Source organism: Macrotis lagotis, chromosome X, assembly GCF_037893015.1.
Source record: "Macrotis lagotis isolate mMagLag1 chromosome X, bilby.v1.9.chrom.fasta, whole genome shotgun sequence".
Classification (NCBI taxonomy): Eukaryota; Metazoa; Chordata; class Mammalia; order Peramelemorphia; family Peramelidae; genus Macrotis; species Macrotis lagotis.
This window is the reverse complement of record NC_133666.1, coordinates 355,133,327-355,154,440: the sequence shown is the minus strand read 5'-3', so window position 1 is coordinate 355,154,440 and position 21,114 is coordinate 355,133,327. Positions and strand designations below refer to the sequence as shown.

General features: G+C 35.2%; 1 protein-coding gene across 2 annotated transcripts in view; it reads left to right on the top strand.

Annotated features, from left to right (window-relative positions):
- ZNF622 (zinc finger protein 622) overlaps positions 1-21,114 on the top strand; it is a 29,290-nt gene that overhangs the window by 1,298 nt on the left and 6,878 nt on the right. For both annotated transcript variants that reach the window (XM_074207557.1, XM_074207556.1), the window contains exons 2-5: positions 884-1,123; positions 1,382-1,544; positions 5,042-5,154; positions 17,348-17,491. In XM_074207557.1, the coding sequence (XP_074063658.1) occupies positions 884-1,123; positions 1,382-1,544; positions 5,042-5,154; positions 17,348-17,491 (660 nt within the window). The remainder of the gene's footprint in view (positions 1-883; positions 1,124-1,381; positions 1,545-5,041; positions 5,155-17,347; positions 17,492-21,114) is intronic.

The window sequence follows — 21,114 nt, the reverse complement described above, 5'->3', positions numbered from 1 at the left end:
AACTTAACAAAATTTCTCTTAACATTCATGACATTACTGTTGCTAATCACTTCAGTAAGATCTGTTCTTTGAATTAATTTTTCCCCCCATATGTTGCAAGTTTGATCTGAGCCCAGTCCACTTTATTGTCAGTATCATGTACCAGAGAAATAATGTTCTTTTCAACAGTCAGTGAGGTTAGGTATACAAGAATTGTTCTTTCTGCAAATATGATTAGTCTAAATGGAATTTGAACCTTCTACTGTAGCCTCATTAACTATAAGCTAACATTTCATTTGAGTTGGGGAAAAGAGTGGGATAGTAATATTGACCCATGAAATGAAGTACAATACAAATGAAAACTGGGATAACTATTTTTCATGGACTGACATTTGTATAGAGCTAATTATTTTTATTTAGTACCTTTTGGGAAGTTCTAAGAGTTTTAAAAATATCATTTTCTCATAGTTTCATCATTCTTGTTAAAATGAAGAAAGGTACAGTGCTTTTCATATGCAGAGCAATTTAAGTTTTATTTGCTAATGTCTTGCTATATATACTTGGATCATACAATTAATAAATGAGATAAAATACAATTTTTTATAAAGTAAATTACCTCAGTGAATGTATACTTTGTATACTCACACAAAGGTCTGTGCTTACACCTGTGTGGGGAAGGGAATGATCTATTAATTATGTCTTGGGGAATTGCCTGAGTTACATAGAGGTTTGCTCAATGCTACACAGATAATAAATATTAGAAGTGGGTATTTGAATGCAGGTCTACCTGACTGTCTGAAAGACATATATTGTGTTAAGTTGTTTTCATGAATAGTAGAGATAATAATTAAAGTTTTCATTACTGCATTTCTAAAACTGGCTTTATTTTTATTCTGACTTGAAGATTGGGAAGATATTGATTCAGATGAAGATATGGACTCTGAAGGTGCTGAGGAGCAAGATGAGGCTGATGAAGTTACAGAAAACCCATCTCCAGGAGCTATTCTTATAACAGACTGCTTGTTTTGTTCTCATCACTCAAGTTCACTCATGAAGAATGTGGCTCATATGACAAAGTTTCATAGCTTTTTTATCCCTGATATAGAATACCTTTCTGATCTTAGGGGACTGATTAAATATTTGGGTAAGTCCAGTCATTTTCCCTTGAACAAAAAAGCATCTTGGGTGGCAACGGATGGTGAGATGTTCTGTTTTCACATGCATCAGATTTACTCTTGTTTCACATAGATTTTTAATTCTCTTTCACTAAGCTTCTTAATATGTGTTGCTTGTGAGTACCACATATATAATTGTTATCTTTTAGACTTGCAGTTAAATTTCAAAACTGTTATCCTAAAAGGTCCTTGTAATTTTTTTCCCCAAAATTGTTGTTCATTTCCAGGGGAGAAAGTTGGTGTAGGAAAGATTTGTTTGTGGTGCAATGAGAAAGGAAAATCCTTCTATTCTACTGAAGCTGTGCAGGCTCACATGAATGACAAAAGCCATTGTAAACTCTTCACAGAGGGAGATGCTGCCCTGGAATTTGCAGACTTCTACGATTTTAGGTAAGAAGAACCTTCTTTTGAAGTCTGTATTCTTGTGTGGGATTATCAGACTTGGACTGAGATTAAGCTAAGTGTATTTTTTTGAAGGTCTTATGTTTACTGGGCACTCTATGAGGGAGATACTAAGAAAAGTAAAGTATGTTTTCTATCCTCACAAATTTAAATGTGTTCCAAATATAATACCAGAAAAAATAAGATAGGGAATCCATTAATTCTTGATAGTTCAGTCCACCTCAGAATAGTTCTAAATATTAGTATTTTTTCCTACCATCAAGCCTGAATGTTCCTTTTTGTAACTTTTGTACAGAAAAATATCTTAAAAAACATACTTTCAACTAGAAAAATTCGATTGTACTTTATGAAGCAAGTTGTATCTCAGCTGGACTGAAGAATGGAGACAAATGTATTACAGATAGAAGGAACTGTATGAGCGAAGGTGTGAAAGTGGGAAAGCCAGAGTTGTATTAGAAATGGTAAATATAACTTGACTAGAGGTTAAAAGTCATAGGAAATAAGAATAGAAAAGTGTATGAATCTGATTATGGAATTGAATTCTCAAATTCTAAGTTATTCATGAGATAGTGGGGAGCTATTCTGAACAAGAATAATATGTTCAGAACTGCTTTTTGGAGATTTACTTGGTAATTAGTGTATAGAAAGAATCATTTTGGGGACTGGGTAGAAGAAAAAGAGGGCTTAAAGAGGGAGAATTCAGTTTAGAGATTGTATTAGCCAAGTCAGGTAATTTGAACCCTAAGCTTAGTTAAAAGCCGTGGATATGTGGAAGAAGCCTTTAGAATTGTTATTTTCATTTTTCTGTCTCCAGGACTATGTATGTGGTGAATACAAGTAAATATCTGGTACATTGGTACAGGGTTAGAAGACTTGTCAGGCTTAGGACTTCTAAGCTGGATAGGAATAATGATACTTGAGTGATGGAGTAAAGCATCTATATAAGAAAATATTCATAGGATGAACAAGGAGGGAGGAAGACCAAAGAATATATTTACAGATGAGAAAGGGTTATAATAAATAGGTTGAGTTAAGTTGAAGGAGTGTTTAGCAGTAATCAGTCCCAGTTATAACTGGAATTTTCATATAGTTTGACCTGCTAAAATATTCTATATTCAGGTTCTATTCCTGATGTATGTAGAGAGGGTAGAGTGAGATGGGGCTGAGGATATGTAGAGGAAACTAGTTTCTTTTATAAATATTATCAAAAATTTGGTGGATTGAGTTCTAACACTTTGTGAAGTTCATTTAGACTTTACTATATGCAATGTATTAGCTTAATCATCAGTTTTAAGAATTTAGAACTTATCTCTTAGTAGAGCAACTTAAAAAATTATTGATGCCTTTTGTCTTTACATTATAGCCAGTTCTCCTTTCCCACCTCTTACCCCTTCCTATCCCATTGAACTTTTCCTTTTAAAAGGAAAAACAAGTAATCAAATCAAAAAAAAAAACAGGGCAACCTCGTTAAACAATTGCAACATTTCATATCCATCATGCCTTTTTTATATAGAGGAAGGAAATATGTTTTATCATTTATTTTTTATAGATGAAGATTGATCATTATAATTAGACAGGGGAAAGCTTCAATTCATTATTGTTTATATTTAAATTATGGTATGAATTCTAGTTCTGTATACTTCATTCTGTATCAGTTCATATCTTAACTATTTCTTTGAATTTCTAATACTTATCATTTCTTATGGCACAATTTTAATGTTATATTTATATACCACAGTTTTGTTCATTCATTCCCCATTGGATAAACACCTACTTTGGTTTTTGTTTTTCATGGCAACCAAGATAGTTGCTTTTTAAAAGGTAATTTGAGGGGGCATTTAGGTGGCGCAGTGGATAGGGCACTGGCCCTGGAGTCAGGAGGAACTGAGTTCAAATCCGACCTCAGACACTTAATTGTCTAGCTGTGTGACCTTGGGCAAGTCACTTAACCTCTTTGCCCTTTAAAATAAAAAAAAAATTTTAAAAGGTAATTTGAGATGGTCATAAAAAGATTGAATTATAAAAGTTATCTGCATAAAGTGGTCACTTGTTTGGTCAGGGAAGTTCCTGACCCTTCATTGGAATTTTGAAAAGAAGGATGAGGCTTATAGTCAAAGGAGGTACTGCCCTGGAGTCAGAGGAATCAGGTTCAGAATCCCCCTTTGAGGCTAACTGTACTGGCCATAGATAAATCACTTAATGTCTCTGGACTTAATTTCCTCATCTGAAAAGTGAATCCATTGACTTCCGAAGTTCTTTGTCAGCTCCAGGTTTGTGATCCTTTGAACTTATTAACAAAGTTATAAAGCTTATTGTTAATTCTTTTCCTCCAAACTTTTGAAATGCCAATGCATTGAATTAGGGAATGAGACTATAGTGGAGGTGACTTTGACCAACCTTTAGTGATAGTTTGGGGTCAGTGGTGGTATTAAACTAGACTGACTCTGTAAGCTACAATTTGACTGCCTTTGGAAGACTGTAAACATAATTTTTCTAAATATATGGTTTGTATCATACTGTTGATTTATTTTCCACACATTGTACGTTCTTGCTTTATGAAGGACAGTGTATGAGTTCTTTGATGACTTCATCAGTTTACATCTAAATACTAATATAGTGGGAGCAAATGATTTCCCAAAATTGAATCTGGCATAAATTGCAGTCGATAAAACTAAAGAAGAGCAAGACTTGAGTACTCATGGAGGGTAGTGGCAGTCTGACACTTTTGTTGTTGTTGTTGTTTTTAATATTTTCCCCCTTCTTTCCACCCCAACCTCCTGCCTCCCTCCTTTTGCTCCAGATTATCTCAGATGTACCCAGAGACACAGGCTGACATGCTTTTGTCTGATTGTAGTGGATCATTGAGTTTGACTGCAGGGGGTTATGGTATCATAAATTTAAAGGTGAAAGAGACATTGGTAGTCATTCATTCCAACTTCTTTGTTTTACAAATAAAGAATGAGGTCCCATGAATTTAAGTCGTTTGACCAAGGTCCTATATATATATATATATGTGTGTGTGTGTTGAGTGATAGAGACAGGATTTGAACACAAGACCTCTGACTTCTCATCTAGGACTAAATTCCACTGAACCATGCTGCCATTATACTCCTAACAAAGATTAGAGATTAAATTTATGAATTCATTTATATAGAAAACTCCCAGGAAAGGAAATGCTTTCTCTACAATGTAAATCTTAGTTGCTGAGAGCACTAAGAGATTATGTGACTTCATGGAACTTTCTACTCATTTTACCATGCTGCTTCTCATGCTAGCAAGTTGAATTTACCCTCTCCTCCATCATCACCACAGCCCTCCAAAAGAAACAACAAAAAACAAAAAGCAAACAGTAAAACAAAAACTTTGGAAAATTGTGTAACTGCCCTTGGAGAATTATGAACTTTTGCTATTTTCTATGACAGACAACTAGACTCAATTATGTGACTTAAGAATCCAAAATTCTCCTAAAATATGTTCTTTTATAGGAGTAGCTACCCAGATCACAAGGAAGGTGAAGACTTTGAAGTGTCTGAGGAGTTACCTTCAGGAAAGAATTTAGAATATGACGATGAAACCATGGAGCTGATTCTCCCTTCAGGTAAATACCTATTTCAGAAATATCTTAATGTCTACCAAGTCCAGCACATAAGTAGGTTTTCTTTCCTATTCAGAAAAAATAAAAACATGATTCTTTGTAAATGTCACATATATTTTATTAATTTCTGAAACTTGTAGCTCAATTTCTTGGCATTTAAAAAAGAAAAAAAAATTTCTTTTATTCCTGTTTTATGATGGGGATTCTTTAATGTTTCAGTTCTCTTTGAACTTTCTTTACCCTGACCCCCTTTTAAAAATTTCTTCAATTTTTTTTTTTTTTTTTTTTTTTTTTTGCTGCCTTCTTGCTTCTAGAATTGATTATTCATTTCTCTTCTCTCATTCTCCAGTCTGGTTTAGTCCAGTTAAAATGACCTTCCTGCTTTTTCTCATAGTACACTCTCTTCCCCCATCTCCATGCCTCTATACTAATATTTCTCATATCTGGAGTGTCCTGTCACTTCACTTTTGGCCCTTAGAATCCTCTCTTCCTTTGAAAACCAGCTTAAGGGTTTTGCATGAGGCTTTTCCCAATTCCCTGCTATACTAAGACTTTTCCCCACTCAAGTTAACTTATATTTAGTTTTTCTGTTTTCTTCTCCAGTATAATGAAGACTCCTTTAGGTTAAGGAATTTTTGCTTCTTCTCTTTTGTAAGCCTGGCACCTGGAATAGTGCCTGGAATGAACACCAACATATATATATATATATAAACTTTTTTGTTATTTGAATATATTAAATTCAGAGGAACTATACCATATTGATTGTTATTCTTCAACTTCTAGAATAGTGCTCTAAACATTATGCTCTTGACTATTGTATTTAGGTAGGTGACACAATGAATAGAGTGCTGGACCTAAAATCAGGAAGATTCATCTTACTGAGTTCAAATCTGATCTCAGCTACATACTAGCTGGGTAACTCTTGGCAACTCACTTAACCTTAATTTCTTGAGCTTTAAAAATAGACTGGAGAAGATACCCCTCCATTATCTTTGCCAAGAAAACCCCAAATGGGGTCATAAAGAGACAAACATGACTGAAAGTGATGAAACAATAACAATAAATTTTTTTATTTGTTTTTGTTTTTGCAAAGCAATGGGGTTAAGTGACTTGCCCAAGATCACACAGATAATTTTTAAGTGTCTGAGGCTGGATTTGAACTTAGATTCTCCTGACTCCAGAGCAACTGTTCTATTCACTGCACCACCAGCTGTCCCCCCAATAAATTTTTTTTAATGGAACTAAAAGTTCTAGGCTACTGTGTTTAAGGCAGATGCCAAACCATTTTAGACCATAGGTTTTTTAAATAATTGTATATTTTGGGGCAGCTAGGTGGTGTAGTGGATAAAGCACCGGCCCTGGAGTCAGGAGTACCTGGGTTCAAATCCGGTCTCAGACACTTAATAATTACCTAGCTGTGTGGCCTTGGGCAAGCCACTTAACCCCGTTTGCCTTGCAAAAAAAAAATTGTATATTTTAAAAAACAACCATCATTTTCTTCTTTATTATCTATTAATCTATCTTTTAAAATCATCTTACATACAAAATACTTTGTATATAAGTGTACTTAGATGTTTGGGGTTGCTTTAGGCTGTTAATTTATTTTTGGGATGCATATGTCTTTTGTTTTCTGAAGATAATTTGTAAATTTTTTTATACTTTTCTAGGAAAAATTACATCTTAAAATGCCTTTGAAAGATAAGAGCTTACGTCAGACTTCCTATTCTAGAAATATAGGAGATTGTTCTTTTGATATACAAAGAGAAATTTATGTTCTTTCTAAGGGAGAAAATCAGAACTTTGCAATTAACTTATCTGTTATCTGAATGAGTTTTTTTCAAGCAGAATTTAAAATAGTAAAATTGTTTAAATCCTATTAGAGACTAATTGCCTAATTGCAAATATAAATTTGCCCCAATGTTCTTTACTAATTTACTAATTTACATGATATATTATCAAATTGTATAATAATGTGAGGCACTGAAGTACAAAGAGTCTTGGATTGAAAAGGAATTGGGGTCTGTATTAGAAACAGGCCTTGCTATCTGTGTGATCTAAGATAAGCCATTCCCAGTGATTTTATAAATGAAAACAAAAGCAGAGTAAACATCATTAGCTATATTGACAAGAGTATATCATGTGGTATTTTTTTAAACCTGGCATTGAATCCTAGATTATCCAGGTTTCACAGCATACAGCAATGAGGTCAGCACAATGACTGTAAACCTTTGGTTTGGTAGTTTATTATCTCTTCTCTCCCATGCTTTCTTTTGGAACCTCCCAAATATTGAACTAGTTCTGGCAATATATTTGTCAACTTCATTATCAGTGTAACTCCCTGTAAAGGACACTGCCAAGGTAAGTGAGCTTGTCCATAGTTTTCAAAACTTCTCCATTTGCTGTAATCAGTGGTTCCATATATGGATGGTGTGGTCCTGTCTGAGGACCTGTGTTTTCTTGGTCTTAATTGTTCATCCATAATTAGCACAAGCAGCAGAGAATAGATCCATATTTTGTTGCATCTCAGCTTCAGTGACTGCACTGAGTGCCCAATCATCTGCAAACAGAAGATCATGCCCCAACAGTTCCTGCACTTTGGTCTTGACACAAAGCCTTTTCAAGTTGAAGAAATTTACCTCAATGTGGTAGCTGAACTTGATGCTGTGTTCATTCTCAGTGAAGGCATTTGATAACATGGCTGAAAACATTTAAAAAACATGGGGGCAAGAACACAGCCTTGCTTCATTCCATTGGTAACCAGAAAATCTCCGCACCATCCATTATCCAGAACCTGAGGAAGCATGCAGTCTTGAATTTGTTGTACAATACTGATGAACTTCTCTGGGTAACCACATTTTTGACATAATTTTCTATTAGCCCTTATGACTGACAGTATCAAAGACCTTGGTCAGATCTTCAAATGTTGACTGTTCCTTGACCTTTTTTGAAGCCACACTGGCTCTCAGGGAGGTGACCACCTTTCAGGTGAAGGATCAGCCTATTAAGGAAGCCTGTCAAGAATCTTACTAGCAATGACTAAAAGAGAAATACCCCCCCTCTGATTGTCACAGAACATTTTATTCCCTTTACCTTTATAATGATGGATGATGGAGGCATCCTTGAATTCGCCTGAGGGGAAACCTCCTTATGACATGTAACTAGAAAATTCCAGTCAGCTTTTGTCCGAGCAGTGCCCCCCCCTTATAAAACACAGCTGGAATAAAATTAGTACCAGGTGCTTTACCATATGAAGGGAGCCTATAGGGACAGATTGACTTCAGCCTGAGGCTTCTGTATTGATTGACAATCTTTCCAGAACACTGTGAAAGTGTTCAGCCCATCTCTCTAGGATCATGTCCCTATCATTAATCAATGTGACTCCATCAGCACTGAGTACCATATGTCTTTGGCCCATAAATAGTCTTCAGGGCATCATAAAGGCACTTTGGATTATTATTTAAATATAACAGAATTATACCTTCCTTTTCCTACTGAGCTAAGAATCCCATCTCTCTGTTTCCCTTGGACTTGACTTTTTTTTGAATTAGCTCGTTCAGTGCAGAAGCATATTATATTAATAAAATACATTTTCTGCAAGTTTTATTTGTTATTTAGTTGTTTTAGGTTAATTTATAACATAGGAAAAAACTAACATAAATGCAATTATAATTGATCCCTTATGAAATTAGTATTTGGGGCTAAATTTGGCACAAAATATTCAGCAAGGGGACAAAAGAAAAAAAATTCAGCACTGAAAGAGTTAAATGCTGCCTTCTTAGAAATGGTTGAACTGGGGCAGCTAAGTAGCATGGTGGATAGGGCACTGGCACTGGAGTCAAGAGGACCTGAGTTCAAATCCAGCCTCAGACACTTAATAATTGCCTACCTGTTGTGATGTGGGGCAAGTCACTTAACCCCATTGCCTTAAATAAATAAAAAACAAAAAAAAAAGAAATGGATGAACTCTCCTGGTGGTAAACTCTATGGCATTTTCATTTTTCTTTTAGCAGCTTCTGTATTTCAGTATAATTCTCTTTTTTCTTTTTTTTTTTTTTTTGGTTTATTTATTTTGTATTATTATAATAATTTTGTTATAAGAGTGAACATAAACGCTCCCCCCTTCCCCCAAGAAGATGAGAAACCTAAAGAATAGAGAGAGAGAGAGAGAGAGAGAGAGAGAGAGAGAGAAAGAAATGTACTTCAATCTTTGTTCAGATGCCAATGGCTCTGTCTCTGGAATGAGTTGCTTTCTTTATCATAAGTCCACCAGAGAAGTTGCTTCAATATTTTTCCCACAGTTGCTATTATTAGCTGTATTTCCCTCCACTCTATTCCTCCCCAATCTCATTTATTCTATTCTCTCTTTCCACTTATCCTGTCCCTGTCCAAAAGTGTGTTGTATATGAGTACCCTCTCCCACAATCTTCCCTCTCTTCTATCACTATTTTCCCCTTCCCTCCCCCCATTCTCCCTTATCCCACCCCTTTCTTCTTATTTTTCTCTAGGGTAAGATGATTTCTATCCTTTATTATGTGTGTATGTTATTTCCTCTTTGAGCCATTTCTGATGAGAATGAAGGCTCACTCATTCACCGTTGCCTTCCCTTGTTCCACTCCATTGAAAAAGCTTTTTCTTGACTCTTATGTGAAATAGCTCTTTCTTCCTCTCCTTTCTCTTCCTCCCAGTACTTCTCTTTATCACCCATTGATTCCATCTTTTTAACTGTATTATACCACTATATTCCTCTCCTTTCTGTGCCCTGTCTAATATGCTCCTTCTAACAGCTCTTATAAATGAGAAAGTTCATATGAGTTATCAATATCTTCTTCCTATGCAGGAATACAAACAGTTTCTCATAGTAAGTCCTTCTTGTCTACCCCCTCTTTGGTTCACCAGAGTCCTGTACTTGAAGATCAAACTTTCTGTTCAGCTCTGGTTGTTTCAGTAGGAAAGTTTGAAAGTCCCATTTCATTGAAAGTCCATCTTTTCCCCTGAAAGAAGATGTTAAGTTTTGCTGGGTAGTTGATTCTTGGTTGTAAACCAAGATATTTTGCTTTCCAGAATATATTCCAATCCCTGTGAGCCCTTAATGTAGATAACTGCCAGATCCTGTGTAATCCTGACTGTGGAGCCACAGTAGTTGAATTGTTTGTTTTTGCCAACTTTTAGTATTTTTTCTTTGACTTGGGAGTGTTGGAATTTGGCTATAATATTCCTGGAAGTTTTTCTTTTGGGATCTCTTTTAGGAGGTGATCAGTGAATTCCTTCAGTTTCTATTTTACCCTCTGCTTCTAAGATCTAAGGGCAATTTTGCTGTATTATTTCCTCGTCAACATTTCTTTTCCTGGTCATGACTCTCAGGTAGCCCAATAATTTTTAAATTATTTCTTCTGGATCTGTTTTTGAGGTCATTTCCTTTTCCATTGAGATATTTCACATTTTCTTCTAATTTTTTTGGAAGAGTTTTATTTCTTCCTGATTTCTCACAAAGTCATAAGCTTCCTTTAGTTACATTCTGCATTTGAAGGAGTTATTTCTTCAGAGAGCTGTTTTTAATCTCCTTTTCCAGCTGTCCAATTCTGCTTTTTAAGTCATTCTTCTCCTCATTTGTCTTTTGTGTTGCTTTTTCCATTTGACCTAAACTGGTTTTTAACAATATTTTTTCCTTCAGTATTCTTTTGTCTTTCACCAAGCTGTTGATTTTGGTTTTCATGATTTTTCTGCATTGCTCTCATTTCTCCTCCCACTTTTTCTTCCACCTCCCTTAATTGCTTTCCAAAGTCTTTTTTGAGCTCATCCATAATCTGAGCCCATTTTCTATTTCTCTTGGAGGTTTTGGATACAGAAACTTTGATTTTGTTGTCATCTGAGTATGTGTTTTGATCTTCCATGGGACCAAAGTAATTTTCTATGGTCAAATTCTTCTTTTTCTGTTGTTCACTCTTTTTCCTCAGCCCAAGACTAATTTACAGCACTTCCAAGGCTTTGGGGTTTTTTTTGGGGGGGGGACACCCCACTGGTCCCTTTATTCCTCTGAGGTCTTATGCTCTCTAGCCTGTGCTTTGATATGTAGATAACCACAAGCACTCCCCTCTCCCCTTGAACTGTGAGAAGGGTCCCTGCTATCTTAGTATGGAAGGCCAAACTGCAACCTGAATCTGAGTGTGGGCAAACAGCAGAGTCTGGCCCCAGGGAGAGCAGAGATTTCTGCCGTCTCCCCTGACCCCCTCACCGTCTGTGGACTGTGCCCTGGATGTCCAGGCTGGTTTCTCCTGATTTTTGCTTCAAGTTCTGTAACTGGGGCTCCTCACTCCACATTCATTCTGGTGTAGCAGAGTTCTCTCACTGTCCCCTTCAAGTTGTTCCCGGTGATCCATTGGCTGAGTTGGACTGGGCTGCACTGCAGCTGGGGCTTTTTTACAACTCCTGGTCCTGGTGAAACACACCTTTCCTGCAGAACTTCTAAGTTATCTTGAACTGGGAAAATGTATCACTCAGTCTTTCTGTGGGTTCTGTCCCTCTTAAGTTTTGGCTAGAGTCATAATTTGATGGGTTTTGGAGTTTCCTGGGGAAGGAGTTTCCAGGAAATGTTTCCTTCATGCTGCCATCTTGGCTTCACCCCGCTTCACTATAATTTTTATCAAACCAGTCTTGGTATTTCCGATGAGCAAATGTAGTGCTGTGCACCAAATCTCTGAAAGCTGTGGGTTCCTTTTCTGTTTCCCTATTGCTAAATGATATGTTGGCCCAACTTTCCCTCCAGGTTAACAACAAAACTGTTCCTGCTCAGAGAAACACTAATCTCTTTGACAGTAATTCTTCTGGTAGTCATTTTTGCCTTGGGACTGTCACTTCTGTTGAATGCGAATATTTAGCTTGGAGAGAATGTCTGTGATCAATCCATCATTCTGCACTACAGATTACCTTCATCACTCTCACATTCTTCAGTCTCTCCTCTTAACAATCTCATAATCTATTAGATGTTGACTGCAAGTCAATGTTTGCCTCAAGGATGCATCCAGGAAGTTTTATTGCATTTAAGTAAATAGAAGACAGTGTTCATGGTTGAGAAGGTCATGAGATGCACGAGTAGTAAGTGACCATTGTTGCTTTTTCCAACTCTTATCCTCTCAAGGACTTCTGCCATGTCTGGTAGTCTAAGCCTACTATGACACTAAGGTCATGACCCATTATTATAAGTCAATACTTTAATGGAAAGAGCTTCCTTTTCTGTGTCTTCAGTTAGTTTTTAGCCACACTACCAACAGAAGCATTTGCCAGCAAAAGGTGACAGTTCTGACTCAGTATATAGAACTTGTAGTGCAGAATTTTTTGTTACATTTTAACATATTCCAGGGTGTATGGTATGAGAATTCGTTGTCCATTTGTTCATAAAGGATGTCAAGCTACTAATATGTAATTCTAGCCATCTGTTCCTTTCTTTTTGTTTTATAGAAGCTAACTTTTTTCATCCTTCAGTGAGATTGTTGCAGTTTCCATCTTTTCATCGTATAATCATTGTTGATCAATGGATCCAGGCTTCCTAAAACTCAGCCTTTCTATAAACCTTTCTTGTTCTGGATCAGATCTGTATTGCTCAGTTTCTTTATGAACTTAATTTTTGATTGAATTCATTTGAATGTTACTTGTAGAGTGCTTTTCTACTTTTTGGAAATCATTTTATAAGTACTAACTGGAGATAAACCACTGTTGGTTTCAAATCTAGTTGCATATCATATACCTTTTGTCAGGCTTTATTATGTTTTGTTCATTTCATGGAAATTTATAGTTTGTCCACTTTAATGGTCACCCATTGAAGGTCTTTTAATTCCACTTTTTTTGCCATTTCATAGACTCCATTTGGAAGTAAACACTTTTATGTTTGATCATTCCACTGGTATGTATTTAAAAATTGATGTCAGTTTTTACATGTCATGTAGCATGAGGAGATGCCTGTTCTATTCCACTGGTTCTTCACCTTGTATTACTGCTTTGCTTTTTTATGTAGAATTCATTTATTCAGCTAGTTAATAAATGGTGGTTGAATGTATAGCTGGATCTGATAAGTATTTGATTGCTGTGTTATGACCTAAAGATGACACGAATGAATTTGACTTAACATGCAGGATTTGCTTGGATGAATTAACTTGTTTCTGTATATATTCAGGTTATCAGAAACTTTATAAAGTGCAAGTTGATATGGGAAGGCCTATGTATGAGTAACACTAATGGGCTTATTGATTTGGGTAGTCCGGGAATACCTGATTTCATTTAAGGGGACCTAGGTACAGCAAAATTGAGAACCAGTAGTAGGTCTCCTTCCTTTCTTTAGCTAAATCTACCTACTTTTGGTGTAATGTAATGTAATTCTGTCACAGAATAAGATATCCAGCAGATGGCACTGTGTCTCTTCTCTTTGAAAAATTTGGCCATAAAATCCTATTTCTTGAACCTAAAAGATTGTGGAGTTTTTGTTTTTGCATCGATTATCTTTTTCAGCAAGGCAGGTTGATATAAAGTTTGCACTTTAATGTGTTAGGGTTATTGATCAGGTAGATGTGATTGTTAACAGATCCAAAATAGCAATAGTTTCATTTTTATGAACATCATAATATACTAATATTTTCTTCTAATTCATTCACTTAACAATATTGAAATGTCTGCTCTTAGTAAGCACTGAGAATGAAGTGAAGTGAAGATGAGTGAGATATGCTCCTTATCTGCAAGGAACTTTTGGGTAGGTAGGGGAAACAAGAAAGGTTCAGAAATGGATTAGTGGTTATAATTAGGTTCACAATTTATATAGATATTTTGTTCATAAAATAAGTTACTAGTGATCAATCAGCCCCTTTGTCTTGTCATGTGTTTGTATGTGTGGGTGTGCATGTGTGCATGTGCATACAAAGGTACTTATATAAATTTATATTCTGATCCAGTGACTTTGACCATATTTATGAATTAGGTAGATTATTTAAGTTATGTAAAATGTGAAGAAAAAAAAGATAGAAATTACCGGTTCATTGTGAAATAAACAAAACCAGAATAATTTACACTATAACATCAATATAAAAATGAGCAAGTTTGAGGACTTTTATAAACTGATGAAGGATGAAATAATCAGATCCCAGAGAACAATTTCTACAATAGTAGTACTACTTTAAAAGCAAAACAGCTTTCAAAGTTCTAAGTACTATGATCAATACAATGACTGTAATTCTGTTGGACTGATGTTGAAGCTTACGCAACCTGCTGTAGAGATGAAGGATTTAGGATGAAGAATTTTAGGATGTGAATTTTTTTTTTTTTTAGGTTTTTGCAAGGCAAATGGGGTTAAGTGGCTTGCTCAAGGCCACACAGCTAGGTAATTATTAAGTGTTTGAGACCAGATTTGAACCCAGGTACTCCTGACTCCAGGGCCCGTGCTTTATCCACTGCGCCACCTAGCCGCCCCGGCATGTGAATTTTTGTATCCGACCATTGAGGGAATTTGTTTTGCTTGAATATGCATTTTTAAATAGAGTTGAAATGTGTGCTAAATATGGGAAATGTTACTTGTATTTTTAGATGAGGTCACTGTATTATTAGTTTTCCTTAACTGTTTAACTTATGTTATAAGAGACCTTTTTCAAAGTCAGAGTAATTTATAAATATTTGTAATGTAAAAATAAATCACTTCATTAAAACTTTATAAAAAGATGCAAATATGAGAAGTTCATTCACCTATGCAGAGGCACCAATGAAGAGAGGATCAGTATGTTTAGAGATTAGCTACTGGGCTAATTTGAAAGGGAGTAGTATGAAATAAATCTGGAAAAGTAAGCAATAACCATTTTGTATAGGGCTTTAAATACTTGCCTTAAGAGTGTATTTTATATTTGGAAGTCAAAGTGTATCATTGATAATTTTTTAGTTGGAGAATGACATGGTCAAATCTGTTAGGGATATCAATTTGGAAGTCATGTGGTTTGATGACATAAGTATTGAGAATTTTATGTATGGAGAGAAAGGTATTTGGGAGATGTGGGGCTAGATTGGTAGCTGATTGGAGAAAGGAATGAAGGAAAGGGAAGAGTTAAGAAAGAGTGAGATTGTAGCCCTGCATGACCTGTATAAATCATAAAAATAACATGTTTTGATTAGGCTTTGAAAACTGGGTCATTTACTTTTTGTACATTATATCTTGAATGGCTTAGGTGTTAAGTCTTTTAGTGAGCCCAGTAGAATAGCAGTAGCATAGGACTGAATGATCATGAAATTTCCTTGTTCTGTTTCTTTCTAGAGAGGCACTTTGAAAATTTCTAGCCAGTAAGAACGAAAGCAAGGTATTTTTAGGCATTAGTGTAAATAAAGTCTTTTCATGAAGTTTTAAAAAATTTAAATATATTTTAATAAATTACTTTTTTTAGGCAGGTCACTTAACCTCATTGCAAAATAAAAACAAAAAATAAATTACTTTAAAATACCAAGTCAAAATATTGATTGGAATAGAAATATTGATTCACTTTATTACTGTTTAATTTACTGTTTAATCATCTGGGTATAATCACGAGCAAACTCAGTACATCTTGACAGAATATCTGAAATGAAAAACCACAACATACAGCCCTGGGATTTCCTATTAGGCCTTCTTCAGGCTTCAATTCATATCAGTTAATTATATCTTAGGATCTTTGGGCTTTGCTATTTTACCCTTTTCTTGTCTCTGTGGCTATATCTCAGTAAAACATAGTTTCTTGCTTATTGTCATCAAAAACCTAAATGTTAGCTTTGTGTTGGGTTTAAGAGTTCATTGATAATATTTTTTAAATAAGTATCTCATTTTAACATTTAATTGAGCATCTGTCTACTATACAGTGTGCTCAAAGTTCTAATATTATGAATATTGCCATCAAAAATATATTAAGCATCTACAGTATGCCAAACATGAACTAATCCCTGCCTTCTAGGTGTTTACAGCCTAGTCCAGCTACATGAATATGACCACAGAAATACTCATCATATACCTGCCTATATTTCTGTCGTAAACAAATTGTTTTTCCTAGTTCCTCCCCCATACACAATTTAAATTGACATATCAAATGTTTTATTATATTTTATTTAATTGATTTTAAATTGTTTTAACATGGTTTCTTCAATAAATCTCTATATTTTTAGATTCTTGGTAGATTAAGTACAACAAGATGTGAGCAAATGGTATAAGCACTCCCTTTATTCCTTAGATTTCTAATTTATTATTTGCAGGGCTTGTTGTTAGGTTAGCTTTTTCAAATAGCCTGTCAAACTAATGATGAGTGTCTGAACTTATTTAGGACTTTTTTTTAAATTTTCAGTTCTAGAGCTAGAAGGAATCTAAGAGGTCAGGTAGCCCAATCTCCTAATTTAGTTTGCTCAATGTCAAATTGAAAGTAAATTTCATTTTAGTAGGATTTGAACCCACTAACTTAAGTCAGTGGATGTTTCTTGTCCCCCCTACTCTTCCCCTCACTGACTTGCGGTTGTCACTTTGTTTATTCTATGACTCTCTTCATGTGCTTAAATAAGTTCAGCCTAGATCAGGAATTTACCTTGGAAAACCAATTTTTGGAGAAATATGTTCAGAGTTTGATTATATATTTTTTAAAACAGGTACAATGTTTAGTGAAAGTAATAGAATTTCATGCTACTTTATTCTAGTTCAGTATTAGTTTCCATTATTTAGAAAGGAATAGAGAAAAGGAAAAAGCAGAGGAACTGATTTTCCATCTCTGACATTGACTGTAGTCCTAGTAACTGGATGTTTACTTTGTACTTCTTTTTCTTTATAATAAGACAGTAATCTATCTACCTGCTCCCTTCTCATTTCCTTAGGATTAGTTGGTTAATGGCTGTGGGTGTTTTCTTGGAATAGGTTGCATATACATTACCTGCTGCTGTTTTTCTCAGTTATTCAGTGGCTTCTGGTACTAGGTTTTAGGTATATATGTTAACTGTTATTTACAAAAAAACAATTATTCATTGGCTTTCTGAGATACTACTTTTATTTTGCATACCCATATCTCCTTTGTTCAGCAGGTAGAATTCTATACCTTTACACCTAGATAGTTTTCAAAGTCTGTCTTGTCTAGGCTTTGTTCCATAGTTTTGTGCTATGTTGCTTCAAGAGACTATTTTGTTATCCTCAGCTCTGAAATTATAAAGTGTTCTTCTTAACCACCAGGTGCCAGAGTCGGTCATCGCTCCTTGATGAGGTACTACAAACAACGATTTGGATTGTCAAGAGCCATTACTACTGTCAAAAATCAGAAAGCAGTGGGCCGGGTGCTCCAACAATACAGAGCACTGGGCTGGACTGGGAGCACAGGTATGTGATATATTGAAAACTGAAAAACTTGGAAACAAGTATTTATGAGGGAAGTATTTATTAGGGAAGCTTACAAGGGAAAAGGAAGTGGAGAAAAGAATTAAATCATTACTTTATTTATTATGAGGTCATTGATCAATTCTTTTCATGAGATGCTGGAATTTTCCTAGGGAAGTTTTACCTTCTCAGTATCAGCAGCATCCATTTTAGGCCAGGTATATTAAAGACCTGCAAAGAATATTCTATTTTGAGGAAAAATTCAGCCTAAGACCTGACAGGATTAAAGACAGGAAGAATACTTAGCTCCAGCCTTTCTTGGTGGTTTTTGGGTATCAGACATAAGAGAATTCTTTTTCTGTGTATAACCAAATGTTTAATACGTTTCAGTGCAATATATTGCTTTATACCCTATTTATTATTAGTTGTCCCTCATGTACTTCCTTTGCACAGAGAGAAAAGTGATTATATAGACAGACAACTATATCTTTAATCCTAGTAGCTGTCTCCTAAGTTTGAATTATTGGTTACAAGGAAACCCAGGTAAGCAACTTGAATTCTTAGTTCAATACATCATGCATCAAAAAAATAACTCAAATCATATATCTTAGTATAAATATCTGAATGAGTAACATTGCCTTTATATCCATATTACTGAAGACTCAGATTATGATAGGGACAACTTTATTCAGCACAATGGAGATAAAGTGAGCTTTGTGTTTATGGATTAATCTCAGTTATAGAGATCCCTTACTCTATTTCTCAATATCAGCTACTGAATTTTAAAACTTTAGACCTTGTCCTCAGGGTAAAGAAACTTTAATTCAGAAAGTCTGGTAGAAAGGCCTCTAATCTGGTTTCCATCTGTGAAGTTGATTCTGATTGAAACATGGAATAAGGCATTTTTTGCAGTCAGCTCATTCTTTTCCATAGATAGAGAAAAGATCACGGAAACCAATACCAAAGAAAAGGCCAAAAGCCTTGAGTTAAGTCCTACCTTTGCCATTTACTAGATATGCAGGTTTGGGTGAATCACTGAAACTCTGAGCCTTAGGTTTCTTCTGTTTTTTTTTTTGTTTGTTTTTTGTTGTTGTTTTTTTTTTTTTTTTTTTTAGGTTTTTGCTAGGCAATGGAGTTAAGTGGTTTGCCCAAGGCTACACAGCTAGGTAATTATCAAGTGTCTGAGGCCGGATTTGAACCCAGGTACTCCTGACTCCAGGGCCGGTGCTTTATCCACTGCACCACCTAGCCACCCCGGTTTCTTCATTTCTAAAAGGGGAATAACTAATTATGATTACAATTGGCTAGGTAGGATTGCTGTGGGAATCTGTGATTATAATGTACATACAAAAAATTTTATAGATCATAAAGGCACCATAGAATTATCATTGGTTAATCATATCATTCAGAAGTACAGATTTGACTTCTAGCAAGATGGTTCATTAAGCACCCCTTTTTGGATTCAAAGGAGAAAGTAATGCACCAAATTAAATAAAAGAACAAAGACAAAGGGTAAAAGAAATTTTCCCAGGGAAAACTGAACCTGGTGTGTGGAGTGAATTTATTCTGCAGAATTTTGTTTTTGTTTTTTAAAAACAATTCTAGGAACCAAAAATGTTTAATGCTATAGCATCAAGAAGCAGTGGATAGAGCACCTGACTGAAGTCAGGAGGATCTGAGTTCAAATCCAGCCTCAGATGCTTAGCTGTTGACCTTGGGCAAGTCACTTAGGTCCCATTGCTTTGCAACCAAAAAAAAAATAAATACTATGGCATCATGAAGATTCTCAGAAATAATAGAACAGATGTTCCTTCATGATTTAGAAGCACAAAATAGGACTTAACTGGAGGAAATAACAAAGGAAATCAAGAATTCTTTTAAAAGATTTGGATAGTTGAAAATGATTGACCTCAATGCAATCTCAGAATAAAACCAAAAGAAACCTGAGATCTCTACAAAGCCAACACTTATCTTGAGGACAGAATTTTTAGTCTTCTAGGAAAACTTGAAATAAAAGCCTAAATAAATAATAGAGGAAATCCTAAAGTAAAGATTTAATAGCATTGCTAAAAGACAGTACCCCAGGTCCAACTCAGTCAGAAAGACTGTGAACAAACTCAAACTCAGAGTCCAGTAAACAACCAGTCTTACAGGTTCTCAGGAGGAGAGTCCTCTAACTTATTCTTTGACTGTGAATAATTAAAGAAAGGGGTGGAATATGATCATCCAAAATATAAATGTAATTGACTTGCTCAATATAACAAATCCTGTAAAACTGAACTTTAACTATCAATGAAGAAAATGGATTTTCAGCAAAGGGAAAATATATCCATCATCTCACAAAATAAATTAGAGACAGTTGGGACATTTGGCAAGTAATTCATCAAAAGAAATTTAAAAAATAAACAAGGTCATTTAGCATGAAAAGGCCAAGTAGCTAAATCAGTGTTTATATTGATTTATATTGACTGATAGCACAACATGAGTATTTATGAGGGAAGCTTACAAGGGAAGAGGAAATGGAGGAAAGAATTAAATCATTACTTATTGGAATTCCCTTGGAAGCTCATTCACAGTCAGAGAGGATATAGGACATCCAGAGCCGTACTCATCTCTGGTCTTCTTAAAGGAGAGGTGTGGTTTCTTTTTAGCTGTCTGAATTTGTCGGTAGATCTTTAAAAGAATATTTTGTACATCCCCTGGGAAAAAAAATTCCTCTAGAAGTTGAAAAGAGTCAGTAGGAGGAAAGGGTGAGGACCTTGGAGATTTTTTTTAGTTCAATCCCTACATTTTAAGAATTAGATAATTGAGATCCAGAGGGATAGATTTTCTGCTTCCGGGACTTGCAGCAGAATTCATCCCTAGTGTCCTGATTCAAGATCCAAAGTTTTTTATATATATATATATATATATATATATATATATATATATATATATATATATATATATATATATATATATATATATATATTGTGCTACCTCCTTAATTTAATATCCCTTTTAATGTAAGCTAAGAGAGAATGTCAGTGTTGGAAAGGGGAGTTGAGGTATGTGGGGGTGTGGGGAGTGAGGATACAGTATCATACATTTATCTTGGCTGAATAAATAAGAAGACTTTTCAGAAGACCTACCATGGTTAAATTATTATTATTTTTTTTAATTTTTATTAAAGATATTATTTGAGTTTTACAGTTTTCCCCCAATCTTGCTTCCCTCCCCCCACCCCCACCCCACAGATAGCACTCCGTCAGTCTTTACTTTGTTTCCATGTTGTACCTCGATCCAAATTGGGTGTGATGAGAGAGAAATCATATCCTTAAAGAGAACAGAATTCTCAGAGGTAACCAGATCAAACCATAAGACATCTGGTTTTTTTTTTCCAAATTAAAGGGAATAGTCCTTGTACTTTGTTCAAACTCCACAGCTCCTTATCTGGATACAGATGGTACTCTCCTTTGCAGGCAGCCAAAAATTGTTCCCAATTGTTGCGCTGATGGAATGAGCAAGTCCTCCAAGGTTGAACATCACTCCCATGTTGCTGTTAGGGTCTACAGTGTTTTTCTGGTTCTGCTCATCTCACTCAGCATCAGTTCATGCAAATCCCTCCAGGTTTCCCTGAAATCCCG